Genomic DNA, 21,592 nt, shown 5'->3' on the forward strand with positions numbered 1-21,592 from the left:
GTATTCTTGGATGAATATACTTGATGCTTAAAACTTTGGACACACTATTAATTATTTTTTAGGGTAATCCCAGAAGGAGAATTTTAGGGTTAAATGGCATGTATATTTGAAACATTCTGCCAGCCTGCCCTTGACAATCACTGATATCAACTTATACTTCCACCACAATGTAGGAGAGTGCCCAATTTTCCACACTCTCAAAGTTTTCTTCATTTTCTTTTCAAATTTGCTGAGTATTTTTCTCCTCTAAATGTCCAAAAACAGATCACTATGAGAGATAATGTTTAATTCTTTTCCACTTAACAATTTTACTTTACCTGAGCTAGATCAATCACAAAGTCATTTACGTGTCCATGAATTAAAACTTGGTGCATACAATGTTCACTGCAGCTCTATTTACAATGGCCAGGACATGGAAGCAACCTAAGTGTGCATCGACAGATGAATGGGTAAACAAGATGTGGCACATATATACAATGGGATATTACTCAGCCATAAAACGAAATGAAATTGAGTTATTTGTATTCAGGTGGATGGACCTAGAGTCTGTCATACAGAGTGAAGTAAGTCAGAAAGAGAAAAACAAATACTATATGCTAACACATATATATGGAATCTAAAGGAAAAAAATGGTTACGAAGAATCTAGGGGTAAGATGGGAATAAAGATGCAGACCTACTAGAGAATGGACTTGAGGACACAGGGAGGAGGAAAGGTAAGCTGGGACAAAGTGAGAGAGTGGCATTTACATATATACACTACCAAATGTAAAACAGCTAGCTAGTGGGAAGCAGCCGCATAGCACAAGGAGATCAGCTGGGTGCTTTGTGACCACCTAGAGGGGTGGGATAGGGAGGGTGTGAGAGAGGGAGACGCAAGTGGGAAGAGATATGGGGATATATGTATATGTATAACTGATTCACTTTGTTATAAAGCAGAAACTAACACACCATTGTAAAGCAATTATACTCCAATAAAGATGTTAAAAAAAAAAAACAACTTGGTGCATAAGAGTAGATTGCTTAAAATGTGACAGACCTCATTTAATAATTCCTTCATTAAATGATTCAAATGTGTTTTTATTGGTTACACAACATTTAATGGCATATGGTATACTGATTGCAAATATACTACTTCCCTCTTTAGACTAATGAAAATGAGTTTTATACTTCTTAAATGTCTGCAAAGACTTCATTTGAATAAAATAAAATCACCTCAATACTGTTAATAAAAGTTCTCAGACAATTTGAAATAAATACACAGCTATAAAATGTTGAGTGATTGAATGTCCTATTAAGTATATGAGTCTCATGAGAAGAATACTATTTGTATATCAACCAAACTCATAACTTAGGTCATTTATCAACCTCAGTTCTTGACACTGTTACCTACAAATATACGACAGTCAGTAATCAATTTTAACTTGCCTATTATTCTATTCTAGGTAGAAAGATAACAATATACATGTTCTTTAAGTTCTGTAAGGCAAAGCACTCAATTCTTCTTAGTTATGTCATGACTCAAGGAACAAATAAGCATATCAAGCTCTGCAAATTAATTCAAACAATCTTATAGCTTCATATATATACATGCACACACACATAATAACAGAAAATAATTTTATCTGGCTTGTAAATAATTTGACATAAAACCCAAAAAGGCTCTTCTCACCAGTATTAAGGTTTAACAAAATTACCGATATTTAAATGACAAATAATAGGGTTAAAAAAACCCACTATTTTCTTATTTTATTTCTAAGAAGATATGATAGTAAAGGAGATCATTCATAGGATAAACATTGACACAAAGCGTATAACCAACAGAACTATTATCACTGTACCTTTTGATTATATAACAATGATTTTTTTAAAAAATCAAAAGACTTAACATACTAGTTGTACCCAGCAAAAGTTAAATGGTATTAAGAACTGTAAATATAAATGGGCTATTCTCATTTTATTTATTTATTTATTTATTTATTTATGGCTGCATTGGGTCTTCATTGCTGTGCACGGGCTTCCTCTAGTTGTGGTGAGTGGGGGCTACTCTTTGTTGTGGTGCACGGGCTTCTCATTGTGGTGGCTTGTCATGTTGTGGAGCACGGGCTCTAGGTGTGCGGGCTTCAGTAGTTGTGACACATGGGCTCAGTAGTTGTGGCTCGTGGGCTCTAGAGCACAGGCTCAGTAGTTGTAGCACACCGGCTTAGTTGCTCGGCGGCATGTGGGATCTTCCCAGACCAGGGCTCAAGCCCATGTTCCCTCGATTGGCAGGTGGATTCTTAATCACTATGCCACCAGGGAAGCCCTATTCTCATTTTAGAATCAAGAATTTTTTGTCATATTGATCGATAAAAAACCTAACCTAAATGAAAATTAACAAAAAAAGAGGAATTTATTTAGAGAGTTGATAGTATCACACCTGACTTCTTTTCCTTGATTGGATCAATGTAACAGGACAAATAGAAGTTAATCTTCAACTACCAAAACAAAGCATGGATATTAATTAAATTGGCCCTGGTCACCTATTAAATCTATGTTAGAGACATATTTTGGACTGTATACCTTAAGATAGCAGATTAAGTTCAAATGAATGAATTCTATAATTATCACAGTATCTACATATGTCAGAGGAAATCAGATTTCATAATCATCTCATCAGGTAATAGCTTTAGAAATCCATATGTTTTTTTCTAATGTGTTGATTATAGAGGCATGTGGGATTTCTGCTATCATTTATCTGAATTATAGGCTACTTTAAGATGCAGGATGGCAAACTTAATGAAGTATTGGCTTATTATGATAAACTCTTTTCATTTAGCAAGCTGGCTAATTTACAGTTGTATAGTGACTTTGACAGTCCATATGTCTTTGACTTCCAAATAATAATTGTCTTCATAATGAAGATATTTCCCTGTCCCAAATTCTTTCAGAAGCTAGTGTTGGCTTGGCATTAAGAAGAAACATGTTTCACATTATAATAAGATTTTATACTTCTAAGGAGCTTCAGCGGTTCTGAAAATGACTTTGAAATACAGTCTTATTAATCTTTAGTATTCTCATGAAAGCCAAGTAGGTGGCAAATATTATCTCACTTTTGTAAAATAGAAACTAATGAAACAATTAGTGAATTTACTTGCCCTAGGCTAAATACTGAAGCAATGAAAAGTCAGAGTGCCAATCCTGGAACTTAACTGAAGATCTTATTATGCATTGCATCTATAATAATTTTTATGGAGGTAAGAGTAAAGGCAAAGAGAAAAAAAATCTTCAGAAAATATGAAGATCAATCTAATCTACTTTAAGAGACTCTGCAATAGATATTTGTTACCTGATTGATCGTGCTTGGTCACAGCGACAGTGATAGTACCTAAACTTCAAAGAACTAATTTCCCTGCACCATTTCTGGGTGACCACATAACGAGTGTGGTCAGAGACAATAGTAAAGGAATTTGAATTCTACTTCAAAACAAAGCTAAAACCTGACAAAATCAACAATGGTACAATAACTCAAGAGAAGAAAAAGAAAATAAGAAAAGCTAAATTTGGACTTAAAATGGAACTTTAAGTTGGTAATATACTTGATTCCTGAAAGACAGTGAAAAATAAAGCAAGTCTCTATGGATCTCAGGGTCTCCCAAGTATTCTTATTTGCTTGACCCATCGTATTCTCCCGCTTTGATTTTTCATTAAAAACTCCATTCTGTTTCATTTTTTCTCTTCATAGTCTCATAAAGATCCATTACAACAGTTTGGTTACTTAATGGCAATACATTTGTAAATTGTTGTTGAAAACTCTTGTTCCCATTCTTTATCTAATTCTCTTGTGAGAAATAATCTACTTACCGGTTCATTTTCATTATCAGGGAAAGTTATTTCATTCTATTTTAGTATAAAAATGCCATTACTAGTAGATGAACTAATCCCAATTTTAAAAATCAAAATTATTTTTGGAATTTCAACCCCTCAAATAAATGTTTACCTTTTATATAGCTGCTTTCTTAATACTTGAGGAAAATTAAAGTAATTCCATGAGACTGGCATGATATATATCTTGTATACAACTGATCTTCCACATCAGTAGTTATTTCTCCTCTAATAACTACAGCATATTAAGAGTTTGGTTTTTTTCTCTAATAGGATATGACTTATTAGCTTTAGTAAAATTGTCTTTGGTAAAATTAAAAGACATAAAACTCCAAACAAATCTTCTTACAGTTGAAAAAACATCTAAAATCTTTCACTAAATAAGCGGTTATTTTTTTGTCCTGCACACTTAAAAGAGACATGATAAATGTATGTTTACAATTGTCTATTTTAATAAGGAAACTTTAGATTTTGTTTCCATTTCTTTAAAAAGACAGTCTATACTTACCTGGCCCATCATTCATTTTGTCCAGGCACTGACGAGTTGTGCTAAGAAACGAGGCATGTTTTATTCTGGCCACCAAACTACGAGGTGGCATGTATTTATGTTGAACTTGAGACATCTCATATGATTTTTGAACATCATAGGTGCCTGGTGCTGGAACATCCTGAAACAAATTTCAATGGACTAGCATAAACATATAGAAAATTTCCAAAAAGATATAGCATATGTCACACTAAGCAATGATAATAGAAAATATGAAAATTTTCTTTAATTAACCATTAAAAATAGAAATTTAAAAGAGTATCCCTAAATCTATGCCCTCCTTAAATTAACTTGTAAAAATTTAAGATAAAATAAACAGAATTATGAAGTATAGGTTCACATTCTTAAAAAAAATAGCCTTCATAATATAGATCAAACTCTAATTTTCAAATTTCATAATGAAAATCAAATTTTATACAGAAATGAGAGCAGTGATTACTTGTTTTCTTAAGCAGCAAAACTATTCCTGCTTAACTGTCCTATGTGAGCACACCTTACTTATTCTACAAATGAGACTGCTTATTTCATTTTAATAGATTTCAATTAAGTTAAAAGGCTTCCCCTTTCATCACTTATGGCTCTTTACGTGCTCTACAGTTATATTAACATTTTTAATCAACATAAACCACACAGATATTAATAACCACAATAATAATTCTAAACTAAATTAAATCAAAAATATCATATATTTGTTGCACAATTAATGCCTGGAAACCATTAGCTAATTACCTCAATGGAAACTTATAAAACTCATTTTCTTCAAATTATTTTAAAACATAACATATTATATATATAACAAATCTGTTCATCTGTATTATGTATAAAGACCAAACTTTTTAAGTTTTAATGATTTTCTGGCAGGCAGGAGACTTGTATTGTGGCTAAGGTTAGAGACTCTAGCACTAGACTTCTTTGGTTCCACATGTCTGCTCCTTACTTGCTGTGGGACCCTAAGAGAGCTGCTTAACCTCTGTGATCCCCAGTGTCCTTATCTGTAAGTGCGGAAACTATAAAATTTATGTTATATGTCATTGGGTTGCTGTGAGGATTAAATGAGTTAAAACAAGTAAAATACTTAGATTAGTTCCTGATTCTACAAAAGGGTTAGCTAATCTTACTACTCTACAAAAGCTAATTTCAACGTAAAAAACAAGACTGAACAATCAGGGTCTAGACCAACAGAGAAGAATTTTAATGTTTCAAATAATTCAAACAAATTTGGATACTGAGAAAGCAAACTTTTGAAGTCCATCTAGGAGCCATACTTTATAAAACATACTTTCTCTTGTTCCTTATATCCCTATTATCACCCTCAAGCACAAGCCAAAAACATTATCTCCCACTTCCAAAGAATCACTAAATACAGTAAAAGTACTGATCATGACTAGCAGAGGAGATTCTTACATGAAACCCCATATTTCTGGTTTAAGTACTGTGTCAAACACAAATGCCACAATCTATAAGTCAACTAAGAAATGTCAATAGCTGTTTGCTTCTTGTCTGCATTAGGAGTACATTTAGTAAAGGCAGGCAGAGGATAAGCAATAGAAGTAATAGCTCCAAAGATGACTTTTGGATCTTTCGGGGCTGCTTCTGTGGTATGTGAAAGGAAAGTAGAAGAGAGCACAAAGGCACAAAGAAATCATGAGTACAATGTACTCTGAGCATTTAGGAAAGCTTTACAAAGATCTTGATTATCCCTACTATGCATTTTCATTTTCTTATCAGAAGCTGTTATTGTTCTTGCTTCCCTTAGCACCCTGCCTGGAGTCACCACCTAGTCCCTCTTCCAGTGCCTAGCCTAGATATGACTGACGGGTTTGGCTGCTGCCACATAGGAACCTTTTTTTTCTTTTTCTTTTTTAATGCCTCGAAGAAAAAGTAAGTAACTGCACAAGTGATCAGTTTTCTTCAACAACACTGTGTTCCCCTCTAGAAAACTTCGTCAAACTAGCTACCCTAAATTTCATTAGATTCACTGGCTCCTCTACCAAGTGAAAATATACTACCCTCATCATGACCACATCTTTTTATAGCATTTTTATGCTTCTCTGAAAACTTATTCCCTACCTGTGTCCTTTACTGATGTTTCTAGGCTCTTCTTACTCATCTTCAACTCTCATTTTATCTGACCAAGAGATTAATATGTCAAATAAATTTTCTAGGCATTAATTAATTCCTAGGATTAGTAAGACAAATCTGAAACCCTGTTTAAAAGCAATAACTTAAACAATACCTATATATAGTACTTTATACACCATTTCAGGGAAAAATAGTATGTATAGATAAGATCATCAAATTTCTGTTGGTGATCCTTTGTACATCACAGAGAAGGCACATGATGAGTGGATATAATAGACATTTCTCATTCTTTTTTTTAAACCCAGTACTTGAATCCTGTTCCTGTGTTTGGGAAATTCCACATGCTTTGCAGCAAAATCTGAGTCCCAGCATAAAAGCCAAAATTACCTGAGTCTTATCTTCCTGGTCTAACTTTAAAAACCTAGGACATGAATCTAGGGCACAGGCTCAAATGCCAGCCTTTCAACTGGCAGCCAGTTATTCAAAAAGACACAGAACATTAAAAATTCCATTTTAGATTTATTTTATTTATTTTTTAGTTTAAAGAAGCTGAATTAAAAAAAAAAATTCTATTCTAGTGATGGCACTCATAGAGCTAGCAGTTATGTTCCCAGAGGCAACAGTGGGAGGACAACCTGAAAGAGCAATTAGAGACTGAGGGAAAATGCCATAAAATGATGAAATAAAACCTATGTCTCAATGCAAATTAAAGTTAAGTCTAAGGTGTCTTGACCTCTTCGTCTGGAAAACCAGGGCCCTACCTAAAAATGACATAAATAATCATAGAATTAAAATAATTGATGTATGCAAAATTCTTAGAATGGTATCTATAAAAAAATTAATAAACAAAAACCTCAATTAAATATAGTCAGAAGATCAGGAGGGAGAGCTCTCAAACCATGGGACAACAGCAGAGCCCAACAGGAAGAAGAAAGACCCTCTTCTTTCCTGGCAAGGACTCAGCCAACGAAATGCCATGGACTCTGTTTTCTATAGCCCTCCTAACTTCCCTTTTCCTTTCTGTAAAAGTGTTCTCCTTCCCTTGCCCTGCAGGGAGTTGCACATGGCTCACCATGGTTGCAGACACCAAACTGCAATTCTCTGCTGATCTCAGATAAACTCATCTTAGCTGGAGAAATATCTGGCAGTCTATTTGTTTAGATCAACATACCTGATACATGCACTAGTATTTGCTTTCATTGCCATTATCATCATTATTAGCATTATTATTTCTATTAGTTGTGGGACTACATGAAACCCTCAGTGATATCTCCTTTCCCTGCAGAAAGATACCAACAGGATATTTGAAAGCAAAGCTCCTAGTATTTTAAGCCCCAAACAAACAATAACAACAAAATCCAAAGTAGTTAAGTTGCTGGGAATCACATGAAGACAGTGAATCAGGCAGTAAAAAAAAAAAATCACTGGTGGCAACCAACTTCAAAGGAAGGCAGGTCACCCTGTTTGTATTTTGGAAAAACCTTTTCCCATACTTTGTGGTTTTATTTAACCATGTTAAATTGAGTTGAAGCCCATGCACAATTCCCCATGCCCAGAACCCTTATATTAACCACTTAAAATCCAAGCCTAACTGACCTCGAGCCCCAAAGACCAGCTCCTCATTTCAAAAATTTCAGTATTTTTCCCATCCCTGTTCCCTGCCATTTTGACATATGAAATTTCATAAACTCTCTAACCTTGGACACATTAAACTACATGCATGCTCTTATCTTCCAAAACTCTAATTACCAAACATCAACAATTAAACCCCCCAGGCCTAGCAAGAAATGGAGCATTTGATCACTGAGTTGTCTCCCAAGATGTATGCACAATGCAAATAAAGACTGAACTCAAGTTTTAGCCTCAAAATAAATTTTCCTTTTACCATGCTACGGTAAAGGACTTGGGGATGTCTTTACTTCACATTTCATTTTTTAATGATACTTTCACTGGATACAGAATTCTTGGTTGACTTGCTTTTCTCTCAGCATTATGAACATGTCATTTCACTGATTTTTGGCCTCCATTACATTATTTCTTTTTTTTTTTAAGAGTATTTTTTTTTTTTTTTTTGGTTGCGTCAGGTCTTAGCTGCGGCATGCGGGATCTTCGTTGAGGCAAGCGGGCTCTTTGCTGCAGTGTGCCGGCTTCTCTCTAGGTGTGGCGTGCAGGTTTTCTCTTCTCTAGTTGTGGCATGTAGGCTGCAGGGTGCCTGGGCTCTGTAGTTGTGGTGCGCAGGTTCCAGAGTGCGTGGGCTCTGTAGTTTGTGGCACACAGGCTCTCAAGTTGAGGCACGTGAGCTCAGTAGTTGTGGCATGCAGGCTTAGTTGCCCTGTGGCATGTGGGATCTTAGTTCCCCAGCCGGGGATCGAACCCATGTCCCCCGCATTGTAAGGCAGATTCGTTATTACTGGACCACCGGGGAAGTTCCAGCCTCCGTTTTTTCTGATGACAAGTTCATGATCACATTATTTCCACTGTATGTAATACATTGTTTTTCACTTTCAAGATGTTCTCTTTGTTTTGGTTTTCAGCAGTTTGACTATGGTATGTCTAAGAGTGTTAGACATCTTTATGTTATTACTTAGCAGTTCACTGAACTTCCTGGATTTGTATATTCATGTTTTTCATTAATTTTGGAAAGTTTTCAGCTATCTTTTCTTCAAATGTTTTTTCTGCCCCTTTCTTTCTCACCTCCCCTTCTGAGACTATTATTACATATATGTTGGAATATGTGATCTTGACCCAAAGGTCTCTGAAACTGTTCATTTTGTCAATCTTTTTTTCTTTTTTCTTCAGATTTAATGGTTTCTATCGAGCTATTACTTAGTTCACTGATTCTGTCTTCTGTCATCTCAAATCTGCTATTGAGTCCAGCTGGTGAATTTTTCATTTGCATTATTGTACTTTAATTCTTTTTTAGTTCTTTTGCTTGCTTGCCTGCTTGTTTCTATTTCTTTATTGAGATTCCCTATTGTCTAACTCAGTATATTTTACTTCAGTTATTTAAACATAAGTTCCCTTGATTCTTTGAATATATTTATGGTGGCTGCTTTGAAATCTTCATCTGTTTGATACAATGTCTAATCTTACCAGAGTAGGTTTCTCATACTCCCCCTGAGTATGAAATATACTTACCTGATATTTGCATATCGAATGAGTTTTGGTTGAAAAATAGACATTTTAGATAATATATTAACTCTGGATTATATTTTTCTTTAGTAAGGACTGTTGTCCATGTTGTCTTGAGTTTTCAAATTTATTAAGAAAAAATATTGTCTGTTTATTGCTTCAAGAATCTGCAGAAATGTCCTTCTTTACATTTTTGATATTTGTTATTTTTGCCATTTCTCATTTTTTTCTTGATCAGTAACATCACAAGGTGGTCAACTCTATTCTGTCTTTTAAAGATAGATCTACACAGATAAATAAAATAGAATAGATTTTTATTTTTGAACTTGTTTCTCCCTGTAGTTTTGTCAATATTTGCTGTATATATTTGTGGAGCTGTGCATAAAAATTTTTAATTATCATATTATTATGGTAAATTTAATTTTTAAAAATATTAAGTGAGAGTGACTGTTTATTTCTAAATCCCATTTTGTCTTAACATGTTTTATTTGTAATTAAAGAGGCTATTCTAGCACTTCCACCAATGAGTAGGTTTTGATAAATCATTTTTACTTTTCAAAAATGGTAAAATGTTAAAATCATAATTTCAAAGATATAAGAGATCTGTGAAAGCAAAGAGGATTTTATGTACTAAATTCAAAAATGGGGAAAGCCCTTCTAATTTGAGTTTACACTGAAGGCTGCTTTCTTCTATATGGGCATTTAGCAAGTCAGGGTAAGAGCTAAAGATTAGGTTCTTCATAGGCAGACAGATTGTTCTAAGGAAAAGAAGAACTAGTGGAGCTTTCAAAGGGCACACAGTCTATCATAAGGAACTGAAGACTAGGGGAGACCAAATTCATTACTGGTTCTTTATGATGGACTATTTGCTGTGTGCTAGAACAGGCAAAAGAACAGAAGTCTGGGTTGAAGAGACAGAATAAAATTTGCAGTCTTCTGATGCTTAGGAGCTAAAGTCACACTAGAACAAGGGCTGGCAACAGAGTACAAGCCTCTTTCTCAAGATATTTACCAAGTTTTGAACCCGAATGGCATAGGAAGCTAAAGAGTAAGTTGAAAATTTGTAAAGGGTAGGACTTCCAGGGAGAAAAAAAGAGAACCTCAGGCACTCAACCAAAAACTCAGAAGGGCAACATGAAGAAGTTGCAGAGCCACAAAGGCAGAGTGGAATCTCAGTCTTCCTGTGCTTAGGAGACAAACTCTCACCAGCAGGACGAGTCCACAGCGATATACAGCAGGTCTAATAATAATAGCTATGTGAGAGAAATTCATATACTTTACGAGAGTTAACATCCTAGGCAATTAAACCAGAACTACTTCTTACAAGAAATAACTGTTCTTCCATTTCTGCTTCCAGTAAGCTATATATGTATACACACATAACACACACACACACACACACACACACACACACTGCTAGATAGCATGATTTAGTAAATCATTAACTATGATTTGGGTTAAAATTTATTTATTTGGGGGTAACTTGTTCTAGCTGTTATTTCATAGCTAAGTATATTCTGGTCTAAAATTTTAGTTTAAAATCCCAAATACGTAATTATTAAAAAGTCACTTAGAGCTTCTTTTATGATGAAGCTTGTCAAATTAGTGAAGTGACTTAAGAAGACTTGAAGGATATTTTCAATCAAAGCTTCAAATCAAAATCTTTAATCAAATATATATGGTGAAAAGAATTATAGGCCATAAATGTAGTGAAGTTTGCCTAAATATGCAGAAAACTTTGATTAAAGCAATTTACCAATATGTTTATCCAAGTTGTTTAATTTTGGATTTATAGAGAAGGCATTTCAGATGATAAATTATCTTTGTTCTGCATATTGCAAATTATAATTACAAACGTGTTATCCTTGCCATTTTTCAGCATTCCTAATATTCATCATTCTAAACATATACCTCTTTAAATATATGACTTAGAAAAGAATGTTACTTTAGAAAGAAAAAGATTTTAATATAGATGTGACATAATGTTAATTGTTAAGTGATAATCAAAAACAGGAAGTATTGATTTCATTTTCTGTATTCTCCCAGCACAGTGAAAGAGATCCTTTATCTTAATGCTGATTTACGAAAGAAACTACAATTGTCAGCTATACCATGATACTTCAAGGCCCAGTAAAGAATAACAAAACCGGCTGATGGACAAAATCATGTAGGCAATAAAAGCATTAATTTCACCTAATTTCTCCAACATAACATTATATAATTCACATTTAAGTCACAAATTTCTAGTTGTTTGCTGTACATTTCCACATCATTATTCTCACGTAGTCTTAAGATAAAACTCATTATCTTCCCTTCCCCAACTACCTAACCATCTATCCTTTCCCACCTGCCTACAATAATTCCTTGTCTATCCAGGCCTGAAAATAGAAAGCCGGCTCTCACATTTCTTCACCCTTCTCCCCCATATCTAAAAATCAACGCTCTCTTTCCTTTACTACCAAAAAGATCCTGGTAAGTGCTCTAAAATACTACTTGACAACTGTATTAACTGCCTCTTTAACCTTCAGGTCTCTCAGTCTCAAATCATTGGCATCCCAGTAGCAAATAAGTTATTGTACTGAAACATGACAGACATCTGCTGGAAGCATTCATTGGCTCCTGAGTGTCTATGGGAAAAAATTCAGGAGATTCTCCTTGGTATGCAAAGCCTTTTTAAATTGTGAAGGCAGTTTTACAATTTTAAAGCTCAGTTAAAATGGAACATCGTCCATGAAGCATTCTTGATCACTCTAGCTAGAATTGATATCCTCTATTTTTTAATTCTTCTATTACTTATAGTTTATATAGACACATAAACATATAAAAAGCACATTAAACAAATATACTGTATCTACTTGAATATTTCTTTCTTTGTCAATATAAGAGCAGAAAGAGAATAAAGCCATCTGATGAGAAGGCAAGGTTTCCGCAGATAGGATTCTATGTACCCTACGTATTTGCAGATTAATTTTTCTTTTATTCTCTCAAATTAAAGAAAACTGACAGTAGGAATACAGGAGCCTAGGGGATCCCCAGTAACACTGGGGGTCTATGCCATTTCATGCTTTCTGTTTTACCATACTTAGATTGTGACCCTCATCCTAATGTTCTCAAGATTTTAGCCGTAGCATTCTCATTTCGGAAATGAAGAGAAAGGACAAAGGCAAAAATTGTGTTTAACAGCTGAAACACTTTCCAAGAGGAACTTTCCTAGAAGCCAAACCAGTAACTTTTGCTTTCTTCCCATTGGTTAAAACTGTGTCAAATAACCATTCTGTAGCTATAAGGGAACTTTAAAAAAGTAGTTGTTTTACCTGGGAATGTTGTTCTTCTAAATAAAATTGGGTTCTGTTAGAAAGGAAGAAAAAGAATAAAGACGGGGTAGGTAGCTAGTAATCTCAGTCATAATAGCTGCCTTTGAGGGCACTAGAACCATAAAAAAATTAATTCATTTCTAGAATACTATCAGGATATTAGACTATATAAAAAGCTATTTTGACCCATGGCTTATTAACTTTGTTGTCTAATTCTTGCTCATCCTTTGGGTTTCAAAGCTTCCCTTAATCCATTTGTTCTTGCAATAGGCTTTCAGACACACAGCTCTTAACTTTGTACCCACTGTTACATTTGCAGTTAAACAAGTCTAATTATTTTTTTTAATATCATTCATTCCCATAGAAAGGTACGTTTCTTGAAAGTTAAGGAAGCATCTGTTTTGTTCATGATTGTATCCTCGATGATGGCAAGTGCCTGGCACACAGTAAGTGATCAATGAACATTTTTTAATCAGTGAGTAGATATATGGGCTAATGAATGAGTGAATGAATCTGTCTACCTCAAAGCTTTCCCTCTCATGTGTGGCCTTATCACTGAGTTTTCCCATAAAAGTAGGGCTGACACTATGCCACGAAAGTATTTTCAACCCCTACAGTGCTTAAATTTGCCTCACATATAAGCAGTTCTTTATAAAATGTCTGTTGTGTAAAACTGTTCAACTATACTGCTTTCCCTAAAGATGCTCTGGTTTCTGGCAAAGACAAATGTAATTTATAATCTCAGCAATGATGCAGAAGTATGGCTATTTCCATTCAAACTGATCAAGGACTAACTTTCACACAATCATTACAGTGTGTCTCCAGGTAGTTAAATTTGATTGATATTTTATGTGAGATGTATTTCTTTCTCTTTGCTAATATCAAAAAAGTAGACCTTTACTTTTGATGCTGGAGCTTTTCATGATTACCTTTGACACTGGTTTTACAGAAAAAAATGTATATCTCATCAGATTAAAGTAAAACATGTGAATAGAAATGGCCTTTCTCTTCCTGTAAATGCTAATGCTACTGAGTTATGGAAAAAGCATAGATTATTACTAGTTACACTAGCTCTGATTGACAAGATACCACTTCTTCAGTTTTATCAATTCAACAAAAATCCAAAAGTAAATTATTTTATAAGTCGAATGTGAAAGGGAAGAAAGTTAATGTAAATGATTCTTTAAAAAGAACATAATTGCTCCCAGAGCCAGTTGAACAGATTTGGATAAGACACTAAAATTCATCTTGATAAACTTAGAAAACTTACAAGAGGTAAATCTGAATGTGATTTGTGAAGGAAGTGTAATTTAAATAATAGAGTTGTGAAAATTGTTGATTAACCCTAGAGAAATATCTAAAAGAAAGAGTCCAGAGACTTCCCTGGCGGTCCAGTGGTTAAGACTCCACGCTCCCAATGCAGGGGGCATGGGTTTGATCCCTGGTCGGGGAACTGAGATCCCACATGCCGCAGGGCATCGCCAAAAAAAGAAAGAAAGAATCCAATCAATTTGTTATGTTTAAACTTTGTGAAATCATATAACCCTTATTATCATCTACTTATGCTCAGTATGGCAAGAATTACCCATTGTATAAAAAAAGGAATCATTTCAAGGTAGTGCTACTGAAATACCTTAGAACTTGAAGTCAGAATTGCTGGGTTGTATTCATAACCTTATAATTAGCTTCAAGAAGGCCCTCAAAGATCTCACCCACTCATGCAAACCCCTCCCACCATAATTCATGCTGAAGGTCATGTTCAGAAATATTTAGCAGGTCACTGTGCAGGAAACATGTCTTTTTCTCTTCTCTTCTTATGAGATTGGCAGTAGGTAAGTCATAGAACTATTCATGTTTGGAAGTTGCCTCCACCATCCACAGTAAACTAAGAGTGGACAGAACGATCCAGGCTGGCTTCCGGTAAGCTATAAATATCTTAGCATCCCATTACCTACTCCAAAAATAACTATGGTCATATCTAGACACAGAAGAGTAAAGATGATGAGAGAGGGGAATAAACTATGAAAAAGATGAAAAGAGGGAAGAGAAAGCAAGGTGACTAAGAAAAAGAAGGTACAGAACAGGAAATAAAGATTGTCTAGACAGAGAGAGAGAGAGAGAGAGAGAGAGAGAGAGATAAGGAGTTCTGGTAATGTTAACCATACACAAAAATAACATTTTATGACACACCAGCTGTAGATCTCAATGTCAAAAGACAAACTATACATCTGAAATTCTGGAAACCTAATTATTCTCCCCTAATGTTCCTATAAATATCTTTCCTGGTTAATGAAATATATTTTAAATATCCTGTCTTCTTCCAGATCTATGGTGCTTATGTGACACTGAACAATTGTTCAGGTTATCTTATATTTGGTGACAAATTTAGTAGCACATTTCTTAGTATCACTAAATGTTTGTTGATTGAGTAAAGAAACAAAACAAGCAAAATTAAAATTAGATGAAAGGGCTATTAAAGACCAAGGGTGCTACTGCTATTTTCCAGACTCGTGCATATAAAGATTACAGCCATATAAATACATCCAAAATATTATTTAATTTCATGAGGAGTCAAGAAAATGATCATCTAAAATAAAAATGTGAATATCCTTACTTCTTCCTTTCCCTTCTTTTAAAGAATTTGATACACTGTTTCCTCTATAAAGAAAATGCTACTTAAGTGATACTGTTTTAAATGCTACCCTAACACACAATTGTAAAGCAATTATACTCCAATAAAGATGTTAAATCAATCAATCAATAAATAAATGCTACCCTATCTTACAGCCTACAAACAAAAATTTACTGAGTCTTTACTAAGCACTGGCCTTAGTGTACACCAGTAGTAAAGATTATGGACTCTGAAGCTGTGTTGTCTGAGGTCAAGCCCTGGCTTGTATTTTTGCTAACCATATGACTATGGGTAAATTCTTGTGTCAAAATTTCCTCATCCAATTGGCTCGGTGCTTTGTGACAGCCTGGAGGGGTGGGATAGGGAGGGTGGGAGGGAGGGAGACGCAAGAGGGAAGACATATGGGAACATATGTTTATGTATGACTGATTCACTTTGTTATAAAGCAGAAACTAACACACCATTGTAAAGCAATTATACCCCAATAAAGATGTTAAAAAAAAATAAAAAATAAAATTACAAAAAATACAACTCTAAAACAATTATAATACTACAGGAGATGTGAGAATAGATGGGAGCACATCAATAACAAGAAACATTAAAATACCACGGTCAGTTCAAGACAGTTCAGACATGCTGACTAATGGATTTCTGTTTTATTCTATGGATTACAATTCATTATCATCATTAATTATTTTCATGTTCAAATTATCCCTGATTTAGCCTGTGGGAGCACCTTCAAGCTGGCTCCTACGTCCTTCTAACATGTTCCAGTCATTTATTTATTTTAGTGTGCATTGATTTTTAACACAGCAAGATATTCCTGCTCCTGCCCTGAAATCAGCCATTTCTCTAAGGATCTCTGGAAGCTTTAAGTGAGGAATGATTTTTTACAAACCAAGATCTGAGAATAAAGTGTGTTCCTTGCTACAATGGCCCTTTTAGCAGACAGAGCTAAGGGGAAAGAAAAGATAAAAAGATGTACACATACATACACAAATACCTCTATGTTTATATCTATATCCATATGTCTCTATCTATATATTCTAGACTTTCTCCTTTCCATATTTATAACTCCTTTCTCTAACAGTGAAAAACACACTTCTCCTTATTCTCAATATATTTACCCATTCGCTTACTCCTAGGTCACAAGGAAAGTTGTTTTAAAGTTGTTAACCTACACCACTGTGAAAATCAGACCTGCTAAATACAGTTCATAATTTGTTTACAGTTCTTTTTGCCCTTAGTCTGAAAGTATTGTGTTCAAAATTTACTTGGATTACTAATAATAATATTTTTTAAATATCAGGGAAACTAGAGCAATAAAATGCACTAGTGAACATGAAAAAATTCTCTCATATGCTTTCTCTTTTTTAGGTGTAATGTTATACAATACTACAAAAATATCATGCCATATAGAGGAACAGTATGTTATGCCTTTTTTTTCATTTCAAACTGCTCAAAAATACCCTACTACCAAAATTCTTATAACCTTATGTCCAATTTATTTTCCCAGAGACAACATTCCACTCAAACACTCTTACATGTTTGAATTAGAAATATTTTCATCTCTTGCAAAATTAAAATTCCAGTTAGTAACTAACAGATTAATTCTATTACATGCATTGAACCTTTGAATCTAGAAATAGCCCTGGACTCTATTAAGTTTCCAGTGTCTTTGAAAGTTTCTATTACTGGAGCATGCCAAGAAAACAGTATAGAAAAAAAAAAAGTAAAAGTATTTTTCCTACATTATTTTTCTCTAATTACATAATTGAAGTAAAACAATGGATAATCAGAATTGTAGATAATAAGAGAAGCTTAAACATTAAAACAGTCAATCTTTGTAGATTGCTTTGGGTACTAGGGTCATTTTCACAATGTTGATTCTTCCAATCCAAGAACATGGCATGTCTCTCCATCTATTTGTATCATCTTTAATTTCTTTCATCAGTGTCCTATAATTTCCTGCATACAGGTCTTTTGTTTCCTTAGGTAGATTTATTCCTAGATATTTTATTCTTTTTGTTGCCATGGTAAATGGGAGTGTTTCCTTAACTTCACTTTCAGATTTTTCATCATTAGTGTACAGGAAAGCTAGAGATTTCCGTGCATTAATTTTGTACCCTGCAACTTAACCAAATTCATTGATTAGCTCTAGTAGTTTCCTGGTAGCATCTTTAGGATTCTCTATGTATAGTATCATGTCATCTGCAAACAGTGACAGCTTCACTTCTTCTTTTCCAATTTGGATTCCTTTTATTTCTTTTTTCTTCTCTGATTGCTATGGCTAAAACGTCAAAAACTATGTTGAATAATAGTGGTGAGAGTGGGCAACCTTGTCTTGTTCCTGATCTTAGTGGAAATGGTTTCAGTTTTTCACCACTGAGGACAATCTTGGCTGTGGGTTTGTCATATATGGCCTTTATTATGTTGAGGAAAGTTCCCTCTATGCCTACTTTCTGGAGGGTTTTTATCATAAATAGGTGTTGAATTTTGTCGAAAGCTTTTTCTGCATCTATTGAGATGATCATATGGTTTTTCTCCTACAGATTCAATGCAATCCCTATCAAACTACCACTGGCATTTTTCACAGAACTAGAACAAAAAATTTTACAATTTGTATGGAAACGCAAAAGACCCCGAATAGCCAAAGCAATCTGGAGAAAGAAAAGCGGAGCTGGAGGAATCAGGCTCCCTGACTTCAGACTATACTACAAAGCTACAGTAATCAAGACAGTATGGTACTGACACAAAAACACAAATATAGATCAATGGAACAGGATAGAATGCCCAGAGATAAACCCACGCACATATGGTCATCCTATCTTTGATATAGGAGGCAACAATATACAGTGGAGAAAAGACAGCCTCTTTGATAAGTGGTGCTGGGAAAACTGGACAGCTACATGTAAAAGAATGAAATTAGAACACTCCCTAACACCATACACAAAAATAAGTTCAAAATGGATTAAAGACCTAAATGTAAGGCCAGACACTATAAAACTCTTAGAGGAAAACATAGGAAGAACACTCTATGACATAAATCACAGCAAATCCTTTTTCAGCCACCTCCTAGAGAAATGGAAATAAAAACAAAAATAAACAAATGGGACCTAATGAAACTTCAAAGCTTTTGCACAGAAAAGGAAACCATAAACAAGATGAAAAGATCCCTCAGAATGGGAGAAAATATTTGCAAATGAAGCAACCGACAAAGGATTAATCTCCAAAATTTACAAGCAGCTCATGCAGGTCAATATCAAAAAAACAAACAACCCAATCCAAAAATGGGCAAAAGGCCTAAATAGACATTTCTCCAAAGAAGATATACAGATTGTCAACAAACACATGAAAGGATGCTCAACATCATTAATCCTAAGAGAAATTCAAATCAAAACTACAATGAGATATCATCTCACACCAGTCAGAATGGCCATCATCAAAATATCTACAAACAATAAATGCTGGAGAGAGAGTGGAGAAAAGGGAACCCTCTTGCACTGTTGGTGGGAATGTAAATTGATACAGCCACTATGGAGAAGAGTATGGAGGTTCCTTAAAAAACTAAAAATAGAGTTACCATATGACCTAGCAATCCCAGTACTGGGCATATACCCTGAGAAAACCATAATTCCAAAAGAGTCTTGTACCAAAATGTTCATTGCAGCTCTATTTACAATGGACAGGACATGGAGGCAGCCTAAGTGTCCATCAACAGATGAATGGATAAAGAAGATGTGGCACATATATACAATGGAATATTACTCAGCCATAAAAAGAACCGATATTGAGTTATTTGTAGTGAGGTGGATGGACCTAGAGTCTGTCTTACAGAGTGAAGTAAGTCAGAAAGAGAAAAACAAATAACGTATGCTAACACATATATATGGAATCTAAGAAAAAAAAAAAAAAAGGTCATGAAGAACCTAGCGGAAAGATGGGAATAAAGACATAGACCTACTAGAGAATGGACTTGAGGATATGGGAGGGGGAAGGGTAAGCTGTGACAAAGTGAGAGAGTGGCATGGACATATATACACTACCAAACGTAAAATAGATAGCTCGTGGGAAGCAGCTGCATAGCACAGGGAGATCAGCTCGGTGCTTTGTGACCACCTAGAGGGGTGGGATAGGGAGGGTGGGAGGGAGGGAGACGCAAGAGGGAAGAGATATGGGAACATATGTATAACTGATTCACTTTGTTATAAAGCAGAAACTAACACACCATTGTAAAGCAATTATACTCCAATAAAGATGTTAAAAAAAATAGTTAACCTCTTTTGCAATGAAGAAATTTACTTCATAAAGTAAAAGCAAATATCAAAAGTAAACTCTATCCTCTCATCAATCAAAATAAAGGAGTCATTTTAAAACTGTGAACATGTGAAATGAAAATTAGTTATTTAAAACTCCACTGGAAACACTTTATGAAACCCATTAGTCCCTGGGGTTACCAATCATGCAATGATCATCTTAATGACTTATATTTGTTTGTAATTAATGTGTTTTTCTCTTTATTTTTATAACATAGATCAATTTGTCTTATCTCCCTAAGTAATTTTTTGTAACTTTGCTACTGTATACTTGACATACAGTAAACTTTACATATTTAAACTGTACAATTTGACAAGTTTTGGCATGTCATCTGCATGAAATAATCACAACAATCATGATAATAAACATTTTTCCATCCCCCAAAACTTTCTTGTGTTCCTTTGTTACCCTACCTTCTATCCACCCTACCTTCTACCCACATTCACATGTAAACACTGATATAGTCTCTGTGACTATATGTTACTTTCCACTTCTAGAATTTTATATAAATAGAGTCATATATTGTAAATTTTTTTTTCTAGCTTCCTTCACACAGTATGATTTTAAGATTCATCATGTTCTTGTGTATATCTGTATTTCATTCATTTAAATTTCTGAGTAGTATTACATTTTATGGCTATCTTAGTCTGCTTACTATTCACTAGCTGATGAACATTTGGGCTTTTTCCAGTTTGGGGTTAGTAATACTGGTTTTGGTTAATAACACTGCCATAAACATTCACATACATACCTCCCATTTCCCTTGAATAAATACCTAGGAGTAGAATGTCTGAGTCAATGGCAAGTGAATTTTAAACTTTTGGACTTTTGCAGGAAATGCCAAACTGCTTTCCAAAGTGGCTGTACATGGTTATCTCCTTACAAACTTACTTATATTGCAACTACGTCGATCTTGGTATATATTTTTCTCTGAAGGTCAGAAACCTCTAAAATGCTTAGCTAAGAAAAAAAGATCAGAACCTAATGACTTTTAAGGAAAAAATGAAAAAAAATTGGGAATTCATCATGACATTAAAGTATAGGTAGAATATATATATAAATGGAAAAAGGAATTTTCCCAGATAATATAAAAAATACAAATTATATTCCTCAGAATTTCTTTTTAAAGGCATAATTCTACTTTTGGATGAAGTTCTTCCAGAGGAAAGGTCATAGTTATCTTTATATCCCAAATACTATCACAGTGATTGGAACACATCAAGGTCATAATAGTGTTAATCATGAACTTAGATGAGCTAATAAAGGAGACAAATGGACAGAAATTATAGTATGTGTAAAATACTAAGAACTTATAAGATAAAATGTTTTATACCACAATTGGGCTCTAATATATTTGTCTTACTTCTGTTTTCTAGCATTAAGTCTTCAGATCAAAACTGTTTTGTCTTTCTTTAATTTCAGTCTTGTCAGTATACAACAAAATTTTATTAAAGTATTTGAGATGTGACATATTAGAAAGAGAATGACAACTGAAAAAAATAAATAAAAGACACTTTGAGAAACAACCTTATACAGAAGATAAAGAAAGAAATTACATAAGAATGAAAGTAAAAAGTTAACTTCATTAAAAATTTAGCTGATACACAGTTCATCTATTTCACTGTGGTAAGCCATCAAAATAATTATGATTCTGTGAATGCAATCTAATCTCAGGCGAATGGGAAAAAGTCTATCTTCCAATTAG

The 21,592-nt window shown here is 34.2% G+C and overlaps 1 protein-coding gene across 1 annotated transcript in view; it reads right to left on the reverse strand.

Annotated features, from left to right (window-relative positions):
- STPG2 (sperm tail PG-rich repeat containing 2) overlaps nt 1-21,592 on the reverse strand; it is a 262,302-nt gene that overhangs the window by 104,549 nt on the left and 136,161 nt on the right. The window contains 1 exon segment of the mRNA XM_069540667.1: nt 4,372-4,531. Within this exon segment, the coding sequence (XP_069396768.1) occupies nt 4,372-4,531 (160 nt within the window).

The sequence above is a fragment of the Delphinus delphis genome, chromosome 5, assembly GCF_949987515.2.
Source record: "Delphinus delphis chromosome 5, mDelDel1.2, whole genome shotgun sequence".
Lineage (NCBI taxonomy): Eukaryota > Metazoa > Chordata > Mammalia > Artiodactyla > Delphinidae > Delphinus > Delphinus delphis.